General features: G+C 39.6%; 1 protein-coding gene across 3 annotated transcripts in view; it reads left to right on the top strand.

Annotated features, from left to right (window-relative positions):
* The window catches only part of LOC111869489 (nucleoprotein TPR), a 69,511-nt gene that overhangs the window by 26,144 nt on the left and 28,388 nt on the right, over positions 1-14,979 (top strand). For all 3 annotated transcript variants that reach the window (XM_023861060.2, XM_023861059.2, XM_023861058.2), the window contains exons 9-14: positions 1,180-1,398; positions 4,490-4,741; positions 9,831-10,014; positions 12,369-12,544; positions 13,042-13,155; positions 14,531-14,676. In XM_023861060.2, coding sequence (XP_023716828.1) covers positions 1,180-1,398; positions 4,490-4,741; positions 9,831-10,014; positions 12,369-12,544; positions 13,042-13,155; positions 14,531-14,676 — 1,091 coding nt within the window. The remainder of the gene's footprint in view (positions 1-1,179; positions 1,399-4,489; positions 4,742-9,830; positions 10,015-12,368; positions 12,545-13,041; positions 13,156-14,530; positions 14,677-14,979) is intronic.

Below are 14,979 nucleotides of genomic sequence, written 5' to 3'. Positions count from 1 at the left end.
TGGTTCATTGGTTTTTCACTAATGTAGGGCATCATTTCATTTTTGTCTGTTTTCCTTAGCTTTCATTTTGCATAACATGGCTAGACCAGAGAAATATTTATTGTAATATCCTTATACCAAGTGTTTCCCTTACTTTATTATTCCTGATAGATAACCTTTATCTTCTGTGGATCACACAGCTCTGCAAGTGTATATACCAGCTCAGCAGACGTAGCATCATGCTTACAGTTTAAATCGTGACTGCCAGTGCCATATGGCAGGGGATTTATATGTGGATGATACAGTTGCAGATCTCAGAAAATAATTTCAGCAGACTGCAGTCTACTGAAGTCCATGTCCTCTGGCCATGGTTCAGTTCCTTAGTATTGCTGTGAAAAGTTTTTGTATTAAAAATTATTTTGACTTTCCATGATGATTTCCTTCTTTATAGTGCTCTAAAACCCTTATACAGCAATATATGGTGTAAGACCTAATTTTTTTGGCTTTCTTTAGTTCTTCTCATCTGAGAGTAATAACCTGCATTTCCAACATTGCATATTTTAAGATCAACAGATTAGGCCATGCCATAGCTCAAGCAGTTAGTCGCTGTCTTCCCACTGTGGTGGCCCAGGATCGATCCCGTGTCTGGTCAAGTGGGATTTGTTGTGGACAATGTGGCGCTTGGGCAGGTTTTCTCCAAGTACTTCGGTTTTCCTGCCAATCTTCATTCCACCAATTGCTTCACAATCACCCACCTATCATCTGGGGCTGGTACAATAGGCCACAAGTGGCCGCAGCACAAGGGACTTAGTCCCACCCCACTAGCAATAAAAAAAAAGTGGTAAATAGATACAACACCAAATCCACAACTGACTAGGCGATGTTACATTTGTTTCAATTTTTGATCACACATGGTCATTTCTGTTTGCATTTGGATGTCAAGCTGAGATGGCAGTATGAATGTCACTATAGAAGTTCATTTTATGATGTGAATCTTCCTAAAGTGAAGACTGTCCAGACCTGTAAATGTCGATTTGTTCTAAATTAAAAAAAGGCCATTATGAACAAAATGATAGCAAATTAAAATTTCAGATACTCCGAGTATTCACTGAATATGTGTTTGCTCAAGACTGAACGTATTTGTTTTCTGTTCTGTTTGGCTGTTTTATTTATTGTGCCTTTTCTTTGTTTTCTTCTCAGTTAAGTGCCCTTCAACGCCTACAACAGCAGCAAGCAGAAGATCTGCGTAAACGTGTTGATGAAGTGAACACACTGAATCAGACTGTGTCCAAGCTTCAGCAGGAATTCAATGATACTAAGTCTACCTTACTTAAGAAAAATGAAGAACTGGCTACAATTACAGAAGATCTGGGTGCCAAAGAAGCGCTGTTGACTGACACGAAAAATAAAGAACTGCAGGTTAGTATAAATTGGTGGTTAGGTAAAGTTGCCCCTGTGCTTAACTAATTAAGCACTATGCCATGGAGGTGAATGGGCATCTTCACATCCTGGCCGCTTGACTCTCGGGGAAAGAGCCCAGGGCTCACATTGGACAGGAGTCTCGGTGGGCCCCGGAGCTGGGCTGGATGACCTGGAGAAGAGAAAATTCTTGAACCTACTGGGACTCAAACTCAGACCCCTTGGTTGTCCAATTCATAGCCAGTTTCTATACTGACTACGCTATCCCTGAATTTATATATACTTTATATAAAGTATATACTATCTTGAAATGTCAGGTAGTGCCTGTGGTTATTTTCATTCATGTACTGGGCATCTGTTGTATCACTACTAACAAGAATGTAACAACACCTGCGTCTATAAAAATATTCCTGCCTTACTCAGTAGAAACACACAGGTGACCACTGATAACAGGGTTCATCCAATATGCACCCTTCATTATAAGAATAAAAAAGGGAAGTCTAAAACTTACAACATATTTTCTATTCCACCCATCCGGTTCTACCCATAAGAAACCCCCATATACATTAAATAAAATAACTTTAACAAAAACTAATAAACAATAATAATTTTAGGAAATTTTACTATTAATTGTAAATATTTTAATACATCTAAACATTGTAACCTATATGTATTGTATGTGTACTGTTTTGTATTTTACGTGGTAAGACCAATAGCAACAGATCCATCATGTAAATCCCAGAAAACAGTACTCTTGGTGAAGGTTGTCTGAATTTTCTTTTATAGATGTTTACAAAACCTCGTGGAATGCGCATAACTTTAAAACCTTGTGTTTGACTACATTTCCTGTGCACAGAACAATTTTTTGTAGGGGGGGGGGGGATTTATAGATTATAAAACTTGAACAGTGTCAGCTTCCATACATTGAACTAGGGAAACACTACACACAGATTAGTCACTTTGTACTCTTATACTCTTACAAAGGAAACCTCTTTTCCAAAGGAACACTTTCATACGTATACCATACAATGTTACCAGTCTCTAGCTTTTCCTCTCACCGTGCTTAGTTCTGTTACTGCACATGCAGAAGTTCTACCCTCACATTTGGCAGTTTCTTTGCTTTCACCATCCCAGCAACCTCCTTTGTTTGAAGGCCAAACAATTTTCTCTGCTCCTATAGTCACTCTTCTGCAGAAGTATCGAAGTACTCTATATTAAAAATTTCAGCTGGGTAAATGTTTTAGTGCCTGGTATCATATTTTCTGTATAAATTATGTAATATGTAGGTCCTGTTGAAAGATACGTTGAAACATTTTTTGTCCCATTACTTTACTGTTCTTCATACATGTAGGTAAGTAAGTTTATGTTTAGGCCGTGCCATAGCTCAAGCAGTTAGTCGCTGGCTCACCACCGTGGCGGCCCGTGTTCGATCCCGGGTCTGGTCAAAGGGGATTTGTGGTGGACAAAGTGGCACTGGGGCAGGTTTCTTCCGAGTACTTCAGTTTCCCCTGCCAATCTTCATTCCACCAATTGCTCCACAATCATCCTCACCTATCATCTGGGGCTGGTACAATAGGCCAGAAGTGGCTGCAGTACAAGGAACTTAGTCCCACCCCACTAGCAATAAAAAAAAAGTTTATGTTTGAATTGTCACTAGTTCTCGTAAAGTCACTGCAACTTTGGCTTATGTTGGGCCTTGTCATAGTCTTCTGTTGGGTGCAAGCTCTTTGAGAATCTTCTGCTTTGCTTGAGTTGAAAATTGAAGAACAGGAAGAGGTTGAAATTGTTTTTCTGGAAAGCAAATGCTGTATTTCATCCTGTTATATAAAGTACACCTTTTCACAAACTTGATACATTTTTGAAAGGTCATTGGCAGAAATTTTCTGTGTCACTGACTGGTCCTTGGTGTAAGTGTGTGAAGTTTGTACAGATTGGATGTGAAGTGGGCTGCTGCAAAAAAATTATCCATGAAGAGGTGGTATCCTTAGTGTTGAAGTTTTTTTTTATAGCTAGTGGGGTGGGACTAAGTCCCTTGTACTGCGGCCACTTCTGGCCTATTGTAGCAGCCCCAGATGATAGGTGAGGGTGATTGTGGAGCAGTTGGTGGAATGAAGATTGGCAAAGGAAACTGAAGTACTCAGAGAAAACCTGCCCCAGCGCCACTTTGTCCACCACAAATCCCACTTGACCAGACCTGGGATCGAACCTGGGTCTCTGTGGTGGGAAGCCAGCGACTAACTACTTGAGCTATGGAGCGGCCTGATGCATTGTACCTTAGATACTTACCTGCAGGCTACATTATAAAAAATATGTGTATTCCTGTGTATCAATACGAATATTTGGCTGTGAAGCACAAGCCACAAATAAGAATTGACGCGTAAATTTGAGAATCAAAGTTAAATATTGCTGAGATGGCTGTGCTTAAAAATCAGCTGCTAGTTTCAGTAGATTGTATCGGTAACTGCATACAATCATGGAGTCACTCCATTTCCTTACTTTTTAAGTTTTCTTGTTGGTGTTATGAAATCGGTAGCAGAATTAGCATGGAATCTGTGTTAAGCATGTTTCAAAAACAAATTTAAGACAATATGAGCTGTCTTTTTTAAAGAGAGGGGAAGCCTTAGCACACATTTTGGGAAATAGAAGTATACTCTCAGGGAGCCATGCAAGATAATTTGGTGACCCATATGACAGACCATGTTCCACCAGATGGACAGTTTTACCTACATGATATACCATTGTAGTGATCATCAGCCTTGCGCAAGGGTCACGAAACTGTCTGGTTGTTGCCTGGCATGTCAGTCTTGCACTGTTGCATATATTTGGTTAATTAGCAGTTACTGAATAGCCACTTGCTTTTATTCTCGTATCTTGCTTGGCTTATTCTTTGACCCTGAAGATGGAGGCGGTGTGTTCCTGTGAAATATCAGTTGACTCTCAGTGGGCTACACGGTGTTATATCGCGGAAGACAGTTATCTTCATAACCTCGTATCCTATGCTGGAGACTGTATGATCAGTAAATGAGAAGCATTTAAGTAGCAGGTAGGAGAGTTGCAGACATGCTTAAATTGTGTTGCGGTGCTCTTACAGATTCGCAAGATAGCGAGGCGCTACAAATCGCAGTTTGAAGATCTAACAAAAACAGTGGAGGAGGGGAAGGTTGCTAAAGAGAAGGAAGAAGCTGCTGTGGCTGCAGCAGCAGCAGCCGCAGCTGTGTCCGCCCAAGAGATTCCTCCAGAAATGCAGGAACAGCTGCGAGATGAGGTTAGAAGAGAGATGGAGAGTAAGTTAAAGGAGGCTGAGAGCAGACATTCCGCTGTAGTTAAGGAGCTAACAGAACAGGTACAGATTCATGGAGTAAATATTCATTAAGAATGTAAAAACATGACTTTATTTATTTTTGTTTTATTTTATTTCATTTATTTATTTACTCATTTATTTCAGTGTGTATAAAAACACACCAAGTATGGATTCGTGAATAGAGAGAGAAAAGAATTTGATGTTTTGATAGTGTTGGATTGGCCCTGGTAACCAGATACATGTTCAGTATCTGGCCTTGGTAGATGCAAATGTCTTTAGTACACATAAGGAGGGTTAATAGAATGTGTGCAATGGTTGCTAGAAGCTTTACTCCATCATCTGGTAGACAGCATCTCAGAACACCTATGTGTGGTATTCACCACTATTACTAAAGCAGTCGTAGGCAGACAGCACAAATTACACATTTGCCTTGAAGCATGTTTATACACACACGATAGGAGTAATGTTTTACTGCAGCATCCTGTTATGATTTACTTATTTTCAGTTTTTATTCCTCTGTCTCACATGCAACTGGTATTAAAATCTAAAAATTTACTTTAAATTTTCAAATTGTAACTCAAGTTGCATGTGATATTGTGAAATAAAAAGTGAAAATATTGTCACATGTTGGGTGTATAATGCGACAAATAAATTCACGCCGTGCTGGATCTAGCGAATTTTATTTCACATTCGCACTTACAATCACTCAAATTACAATCTGACAATTACTGCCATCGGCAGCATCACAAATACTACACTGCAAATGCCAGAATACAACTGACTGGCTGCTGGCTATCTTGTAAATGCTGCCATGAGAACTAGCTCGTAGGCTTGCTCGGAACTGAACTCGGAACTGAACTCAGAACTGAGAACTGTCGTCGGCAGCTGTGTAGCTCCCTTATAAACCCTCAGCAGGGCAATGAGAAAACAACCACGTGGTAGGGATCACTGTTGCTACCGTCGTCTATCGCAACCACTGTTTATCCGCGTTGCCTAGTGACCAGTGCGCTGGGACTCGGCTCACTTCGGCTCTGCTCGGCACGTCACCGCGGGGAGAGTGGAGGGGTTATGACTCGCCTATTACCATAGTGACGAGAGCGCTACCTTACCGCCACGTGCCGCTGGGGAGGTAGGGGTCCTCCATTGCGCAACATGTCACAATATAATAGGAGTGACAGTCAATGAATTGTAAGTGAAATAACTTGTCAGAACACGTGGAATCCTGCGAACGTAAATTACTAACAAATAATAGCATTGTATGCTGCTGAGTCCACTGCATATCTTCTTTTTTGATCCATGATATGTATGTATTGGCCGTCTTGTAGTGCACTCAATCTCACATGTCACTTCACTACATGTTTCGGCATCACTGTGCCATCCTCAGGTGCGTTATTTATGCTAAGCTATTGCACTGCTCGCCATCATGTGTCGCTCATAAAATTATTTAAAATGTACATTCTTCATCAACTGTAATAAAATTTGTATACACTAAAACTTGTTAAGATTTATCATCTCGTACGTCTTAATTCAAACTCGCATATTGTATGGTTCTTCCACTATGGGAGTTTGAATTATGACATATAAGATGGTAAATCTTAACAAGTTTTAGTGTATACACATTTTATTACAGTTGATGAAGAATGTACATTTTAAATAATTTTATGAACGACATATGATGGCGAGCAATGCAATAGCTTAGCGTACATAACGCACTTGAGGATGGCACAGTGATGCTGAAACATGTAGTGAAGTGACATGTGAGATTGAGTGCGCTACAAGATGGCCAATACATACATATCATGGACAAGAATCAGTGCAATAGGACGCTAAAATACAACATTCTTTTTTGATGTTTTGTTGTCAACTGCTGTTGAATGATGCTAATGACTGTGGTCATGGTATTGTGGTGTTTGGCGACTTGCTCATGATCATGTAGCTCCCAGCACTAAAGATTGATCTCTAGGCTTAACTTTATATAATACTACCATATTAAATATCAGCAGAGACAGAAATATTATATAGACTTATAAATAACATCTGAACCTTTATTATTGGATTAAAGTTATATAAAATAGATGATGGAACAGAGCAGACACAGAGGGTCCAAGAGATGCTGAAATTCTCGGGATAAAGTTACAGTATTGTGACCCCATGGCATGGAGCTTTAGTTTAAAAATAATTGCATATTAGAGCTTCCACATTGTAGAATTCTGATTTGTGCGTAGCCAACTAATTACCATGTTTATATGCACATGCACGCTCTTGTTTGCTCACTCTCACCCACTAACTTTCAAATCACATTTTCTTTCTCTCTCTCTCACTCACAGTGTCTCACTCCTACACTCTCTCTTTCATGCTCATGTTCACACTCACACAGTTCATTTACTCTCTGACACATACATTCATGCTGTCATTCGGTCTCTTTCTCTCTCTTGTGCGCGTGCGCACACGCTCACAAGCCACCATTATTTATAGTCTGTATGGCTGTTTATGGAAGGATTTTCCATGAAATTTTCATTGCATTATAAATCATTCCTGCTTCCATTGACAAACTTTTATTCTGCATTATTCTTGATTCATGAATTTATGGCTCATCGATGTTTCAAAATCATCCCGTTTGCTTTCAGTTGTTCTTTAGGAAGAAAAAATCAACTTTAATATGGTCACATCAGTCCATCTGTCTGTGACCTAATATCAGTGCCAAAATAGTAGATCTCTTAAATTTTGACATCTATAAAAAAGGTAAAGTTGTCTCTGTCCTAAACTAACTAAGCCCTACGCCATGAAGGCGTATGGGGGAGTGGATGTATAGATCCACATTTTCTTGACCTCGGTACTAGCTGGAGGTGAGTGGTCAGCTTCACACTCCAGCTGCTTTACACCTGGGGAAAGAGCCCCCAGTAGCTATTGGGTAGGAGGTTGCTTGGGCCTCAGGGCCAGTCTGGATGATGTGGAGAAGAAAAAATTATTGACCCTACTGGGACTTGAACTCTGACCCCTCAGTCGTCCAGCCCATAGCTAGTCACTATACCAACAACACTATCCCGCCTCCCTAAATTTTTCAGCAATACTTTCAGTAAATTTTATCTGGTAGTTTCAGTGGAGTACACGCGGGGAGTACAGTGCAGCCTGCGAGTAAGGCTGACAACCTTACCGCCATCTTTGAGCCGATTGTCTAGATAATGCGGGACCCTCATCGTCTCACAACCCTATGGGTCATCACGGCATGTTACAGGGATAGCTTTACTTTTTTTTAGTTATCAAGAAAATGGAGGCTCAGTCTTCAGGTCACATTTTTGAAGCCTAATAACAAAATGAAAATTAGAAACCAGGAAAAATGCATGATGTGAGTACGAGGACAACAGAAACAAGGGGTCAGGTAAAGGAAGGAGGTGAGGGAAGAAAGGGGAGGAAGGTATGGTTACAAGGGAGGGAAACAGTAGAAGGGTGGGTTAATACTTACAATGTTATAGCAAAGATATGCCTGTTGCCTGTAATAATAATATGTATCATTGGTATGAAATATTTTCACAACTTTAGGCTAAAAATGGTTGAATATACAAAAGAAATTTACAACAGAGTAACAAGAATGATACATCCCTGAAACATTTTATGAGAGGCTAGGAGACCTTAGAAGGAAGTCATTGTTGTGGGAAAGGACTTGTTTGGGCTATCATTTCAGCACCTAAGCACAGACATTTGCTGCTAGTAAGAAGAGGTTTAATCAGTTACTTATGTGAAATATAAAACAGTAGATGTTTATGTTGGATTTGAGGTTCCCACCAGTGTGGCTATGAAGTCTGTGGGCTTCTGGATTGTAACGCCATGTAATTTTGAGAGTACCCAACATTTCAGAGGACTGTATTGTCTCCACCTTTTGATTCAAAGCATAGGCCAAGCAAGAAGTCAGTTGCTTCCACTGGTTTCTTGCTTAGCTTACTCATTGAACCAGAAGATAGAGGTGGTACATTCCACCAGAATGTTGGACTGTTTGACCTACATGGCCCTAAAACCCCAAAGACTGTGCTCTCAACAGACGTAATGTTTTGCACAAGTGTGCCATTTTGAAGAACCGTAATAATGAAATACCTGTGAATGAATTCAGATGTAGCTGGGAAGATCAATTTAGAGCATAAAATATTCAAATTGAAGGGCAATAAAATGTTCCTAACCTTATATTTTTACCAGGATTGTTTAAAGTCCTTGCAATTAGAAGTCTTATAGTAGGGTCTTGTCTAATGAAAATATAGGATTTTAGGAATCTTGTACTTGGTCCTTCACAAAAGTCACTCACTCACTCATTCAAGGAGCTGAGCCCTTCTTGAGAAACTGCCAGTTGTGCAGCTACTCGAGAACTTCCCAACATTTTATGGAAACTGAAGGTTCATTACTGTGTTCACAAGAGACCTCACTGGTCCCTATCCTGAGCCAGATCAGTCCAATCCATACTATCTCATCCTATCTCTCTAAGATCCATTTTAATATTGTCCACCCACCTATGCCTTGGTCTTCCCAGTGGTCTCTTTCCTTCTGGCTTTCCCACCAATCTCATATATGCATTCCTCCTCTCCCCCATTCGTGTAACATGCCCTGCCCACCTTATCCTCCTTGACTTGATCATTCTAATTATACTTGGAGAAGACTACAAATTATGAAGCTCCTCATTGTGCAGTTTTCTCCACCCTTCTGTCACTTCATCCCTCTTCGGTCCAAATATTCTCCTCAGCACCCTGTTCTCAAACACCCTCAGTCTATGTCCCTCCCTTAATGTCAGAGACCAAGTTTCACACCCATACAGAACCACAGGCAAAATTATAGTTTTGTATATTCTAATTTTTATGTTTTTTGATAGCAGACAAGAAGGCAAAAGGTTCTGGACTGAATGGTAGCAAGTATTACCCAAATCTCCTCTTAATCCTTCTGAATCAGGTTATTATATTAAGGTGAAACTTGTTTCTAAATAAATGGCATGGTGAGTGGGTAACATATGTACACTGCAATGTGATGCCAGGCAGGCTGGTAGAACCTCTGTTGAACTGTGTGGTGTCACATCCCAGGACACAGAAATCTTCATAGTCACTACTGTGAAAATTTCAAATCCTGCTTATGAAACTTTTTATGTATCTTACAGGTTACAAGTTCACGTCAGGAAACAGAAATCCTACGTAGAGAGAATGATGCGTTGAAGGCTTCTATGGCTGATAAGGAAGAGAGAACAAAGTCTCTACTGAAAACTGCTCGACAGAAAATAATGCACCAAACAGAGATGAACCAGACATTGTCCCGTCAGCTGTCCGATTTAGAGCAGTCTAAAGGTACAAATCCTTTAATTCCTTGTGTCAGCATTTAAGTGGTCTCTTGGTTTGCCAAGTGGAGTCAGTTAAATCCAGATTCTGACAGTGCTTTCAGAGTGAAACATATCAGTAGAACTCTGCGGAATAATGAAATTAAATAAATTAGTTTCTGAGATATAATCTTTTTATTTTGGATACCTTTCATCGAACACCCTGTATATTTGTGAGCAGTTACGTATGTTCCAAATATCTTCATATAACCTTGGGGTAATTGTTCATATCATTTCCAGGCAATTGTGTTCATTGTAGAAGTCTTGTTTGTTCTGTACTAAGGTATAATTTCTTTGCTGAAATGTTAGGCCTATTTTATTATTTTATAATTTTGCATGACATCATTAAATGGCATATGATTGGATGTGTACTATTACCTTGGGATGTGTCATGGTGTAGTCTGATGTCCATCAACAACATACATCCAAAATGTCAGTGAACCACTGCTCTACTACTTGGCATCACATTCCAGGTGATAGTACTCTTCATAGTCACTGCTGTGAAAACCTGAGTCAACTGATGATCCGTTCATCAGCTGTTTCTCATGTACATTATCACCCAGTGATAATTACTTCCGTCACTTGCTCTGTGACACACAGTTGTGATAATTACTTCAATCACTTGCTCTGTGACACACACTCCCAGTATTCCTTCCACTTTGTTTTCTGTTTTAGCATACTTGAAGTCATTCAGAATCACCTCATGTAAATCAGAGTTTGCTACATAATAATTGCTTTTCAAACTAGCCATGTTTTCAGCAGAATCACTGCAAATTTGTCTAACATATACACTTCTGACCACAATGTGTAACACCGGGAATTGCCAGTTTTTGGACTTTGTCCATTGCCCAATATACTAAAGAACAAAACGTTTTGGGCGAAGGATCTGTTTCCATCCTCAGGCGAGGCTGGTGGGGGTTGCGTCTGTTAGAAAGAGCTAACCTCAATTACTGTTGCGTAGAATATGGGATGATGGACAAAGTCCAAAAACCCGGTGATGCTGATCGTTGGAAATGTACTTGCATTTATGTGACACTGTTTTCTTTGGAATGCTGTATTTTATGGCCATTACAAATCTGTGATATTGGAAGAAAGAATTTGTATTGGTAAATGGCCCTTGAAATTTTTTTGAACATTTAGAGAATAAGACCTTTCCTCTCATCATTTGATGACAAATTATGAAACCTTAATGTCCAGTCAGCCTTGATGTTGACCAGAATGAATTCTGTCCTGTGTAATCAGGCATATTGAATGTTTCAGTGTAAGGGCTTAACATTAAATTCAGTGCCATGGGAGTATGTTATTAGCACAGTTGATATTCTTATGACGAATTACATTATTTTCGCTTCTTATTCTCATGTGTTAGTGACTTCTGAGACCAGTTGTCACTCGTTAGTGACAAGACGTGGGGTTTGGATTGAACACTAGATTTAGTGAACACTTATAACTCATAACTAAAAATAACTGTAACACTGTCACTAGTCTGTACACTCTACATATCACTACAGAACAAACTTAAGTGTTCTTAGTTTGTTCTGTCTTCACTGGTTGTTACATGGTAGCGGCTTCCTGCAGTGGAGTGGCCAGCCACCAACTACGACTTCTCACCCACATCTGACTTGTCGCATTGGTCCTTGTTACATAGCCTCAACACTGACTGTGCAGAAAATACTGCTTTCCACAGTTCTGTTGTTGCAGGTGTATTTGTTGCCATGGAAATGTGTTTCCTTGTCCACCCACCTATGCCTTTCTGCTCTCCTGTGCCTAGCAGTGGTCTGCTCTCCTGGCTCCGCTATTCTCTGTTTCAGACATCATATCATAGTCAGATACTGTAGAATTGTCATACTCTATATTTAGGCTGTGGCCACATGAGTGCACGAAGTATGTCCGTTGCAACGAACTACTTCATGACGGATGTTGCTGAGGACACCACACAGTTGCAGAATGCGGTGCATAGTTTTTTGTCTGCAATGGAGCCAGAAGAAAGCGTTTTTTTTATCTTTCTTGTTTATTTCTACAACGGATATCATGACATTCGTTACAACAGACGCATTTTGTGCACTTGTGTTGCCCCAGCCTTAGTCTCCTTGGTGCCTTTATGGTGTTCAATTCCATTGCCCCCATAAAATCATTAAATTAGGGGTTCACACTGTGAGGTTCAGAATAATACAAGAGATTGGGTAAGAAATATGGTTCATATTCGCATGAACTTTGTCTCAGTAATAAATTTTGATCTTATATAATAAAACTTCAGAAACAGAGAACTTTTTTATATTCCACTGTATTGTTACTAATTTAGTTTCTTCCTTATTTTTTCACATGAAGGCATCATGCAGATGAATGCTATGAAAACGCAGTATGAAAGCCGGATTTCTCATCTGGAGAAAGAGAATGCAGATGTGCGAGCTGAGAAACAGCAAGACAAAGAGCGTCTGACGAGGGATGTAGAAGCACTGAATCAGCGATTGAATCAGCTACAGCGTCAACTTGACAAACAGCAGGTAATGTGAAGAGTATGACATTGTTATCCATTCATCACACAGAGGTGTTCAGCTAACAATTCAGCATTTTGTTCAGGCAATTCATGTAGCTGATTGACAGTGTGTAGTGTATTCTACTGGGTGTTTGGACTTTGTCTAAAAACCCAGACTATACCGACTGAGCAACCGCTAATACTTAGATTATATAACATTGAATGGTAGGATGATTGGTGAATAATGAATTGGGAAGGATACTGAAGGGACAGCCATGGCCTGATCGGGTACTATCCCAGCATATGCCTGAAGGGATTAAGGAAAACCGTAAAAAGCCTCAGTCATCATAGCAGCTATACTGGATGAAACTCAACTGAGCATGTGTCAGGTGCAAATCAATATTATTGCAGCACTAGCCTGCTCAGTTAAGTCATCAGAAAAAAATATAATTCATTTATCATATATTTATGTAACTCATTTTCTGAGAATATGTATTAGTGTTATATTTGTCTCATGTGTTACAGGGATCTAAACCATCCACCAGTTTAGGTCCTGTTGAGAAAGCTAATATTGAGCCCCCAACAGCCAATATAAAGCCAATGGCAGGACCATCTTCAACACAGTCCAAGCAACAGCCGGTCAGTTCACATTCTTACGTACCTAGTGTTAACTTCATGATTGTCCATCAAGATTCAAGTCATAGTGTGTCTCTTTATAACAGAATCTTCACAGCCTTTTCTCTTGCTATTTAACATTCCTCGTGCATCTTTTGTGAGTATGTGTCTACAGGGTCATATTGAAGGGGCAGTGTCTGGGGTAGTTGCCCTGTGGCCTCCACAAAGCAGAAATAGAATCCACAGATATTTGCTGCTCTAAAATTATGAAAACTGGATTGTGTTTTTAGGTATTGTAGGAAATAGAACACTCAAAAAAGAAAATTTCAATAACCTAAATATGTCATTATCAGGGCCCAGATTTTGATGACCTGAAAATATTTAAAAACTGACCTATAAAATGACCTAAAGGAGAAAATAAAGAACACTTCGCTTCCATGTTATTCACATTTCAGAAAACATGAAGAAAAATTCCCTAAAATGGCCAAAAATGATGAGAAATACCTTTAAAAGTCCAAAAAATTACCTAAGAAAATGAAAAAATGACCTTAAACCTAAAAATGTCAAAAAATGACAAAAAATTACCTATAAAATTTACATTTCTGTAACCACCAGCTCATATCCAAGATTTATATATATTTAAGAACATCACATAGGATACAAAGAAAAAAAGATGACATGTCATCAAAATCCAGGCCCAGGTCATTACTGATAGGGGCCTCCTCATTCTGATTGCCTTGAGGCCCCCACTGTTGTAGGTCTGGCCCTGTGTCTGTTTTAGAAAATGATTTAATATCTACCATTAGCTTGCTAAGCCTGCCACGATTTTACCAGAACCTCCTTTAACCATATTTGGTTTGTTGAAGGGGGCGTTCTTGCATGATTTTCAGAGCTGCCAGCAACACCCAGGAATGTGTTTTCTTGTTTCACTAGCCCATGTCATCGATAATGAATTTGCACCATTGATTTTTCCTTTTTGTCAAATTCAGTTCATTTGTGACAAAACTTTGTATGTGAATACTGAATGATGAAGAAGGAATAATGATGTTTTATAAATCAGAATTTCATAATATTAACACCTGCAAATTTTGAAGAGTATTTCATTGTTATAATTTTTGTACTATGAAGAAAAAGTGTAAAATATCAACTAGTGTATGCTGCTGATAAAATTCATTGCTTTAAAGTTTATTAGCTCTACTTGTCTCACCATTCTGTTTCTTACACATATGTATGTTAAGCCTGTCTTTCAATGCCTCACATTTTACTGGGCATTTACATTGCTTTAAATTAGTACTCAACAAAGACTGAGATTCCATTTTCTCTCATAACAGAGAACATGTATGTTCATTGTAGTCAAGTTCTCTTGAGATTCATGATGATGTATTATTTCATCTTACAGATGCAGCAGTCTGTAACAGTCACTCCATGGCCAGGACGAGGTGAAACTCCTTTTGCCAGCATTCGGCCAATGTCAATGCAGTCACGTACAGTAGCAGTATTGCCAACAAGTCAGACCAGCAGTTCTAGCAGTAATCAAACATCCAGGTAAAGAAAGTAAAGTAAAACTATCCCCGTACCAGGCCGTGAAGGCCCATAGGGTTGTGAGACGTTGAGGGTCCCACATTGTCTAGACAATCGGCTCAAAGGTGGCGGTAAGGTTGTCAGCCCTACACTCCGGCCGCGCTTTACTCCCCAGGAAAATTATTTAATTAATTCCTGGTACTCATTTCTGTTAGAGGCTGAGTAAACCCCAGGGCCTAGTGCGGCTGGAAGGATTAGGTCAACTGAAAAGAATCCAATGACCTCATTGGGACTTGAACCTGCGACCTTCCGGCTTGTAGCATAGCT

The sequence above is a fragment of the Cryptotermes secundus genome, unplaced genomic scaffold (assembly GCF_002891405.2).
Source record: "Cryptotermes secundus unplaced genomic scaffold, Csec_1.0 scaffold2244, whole genome shotgun sequence".
Classification (NCBI taxonomy): Eukaryota; Metazoa; Arthropoda; class Insecta; order Blattodea; family Kalotermitidae; genus Cryptotermes; species Cryptotermes secundus.
This window is presented reverse-complemented; position numbering and strand designations above follow the sequence as displayed.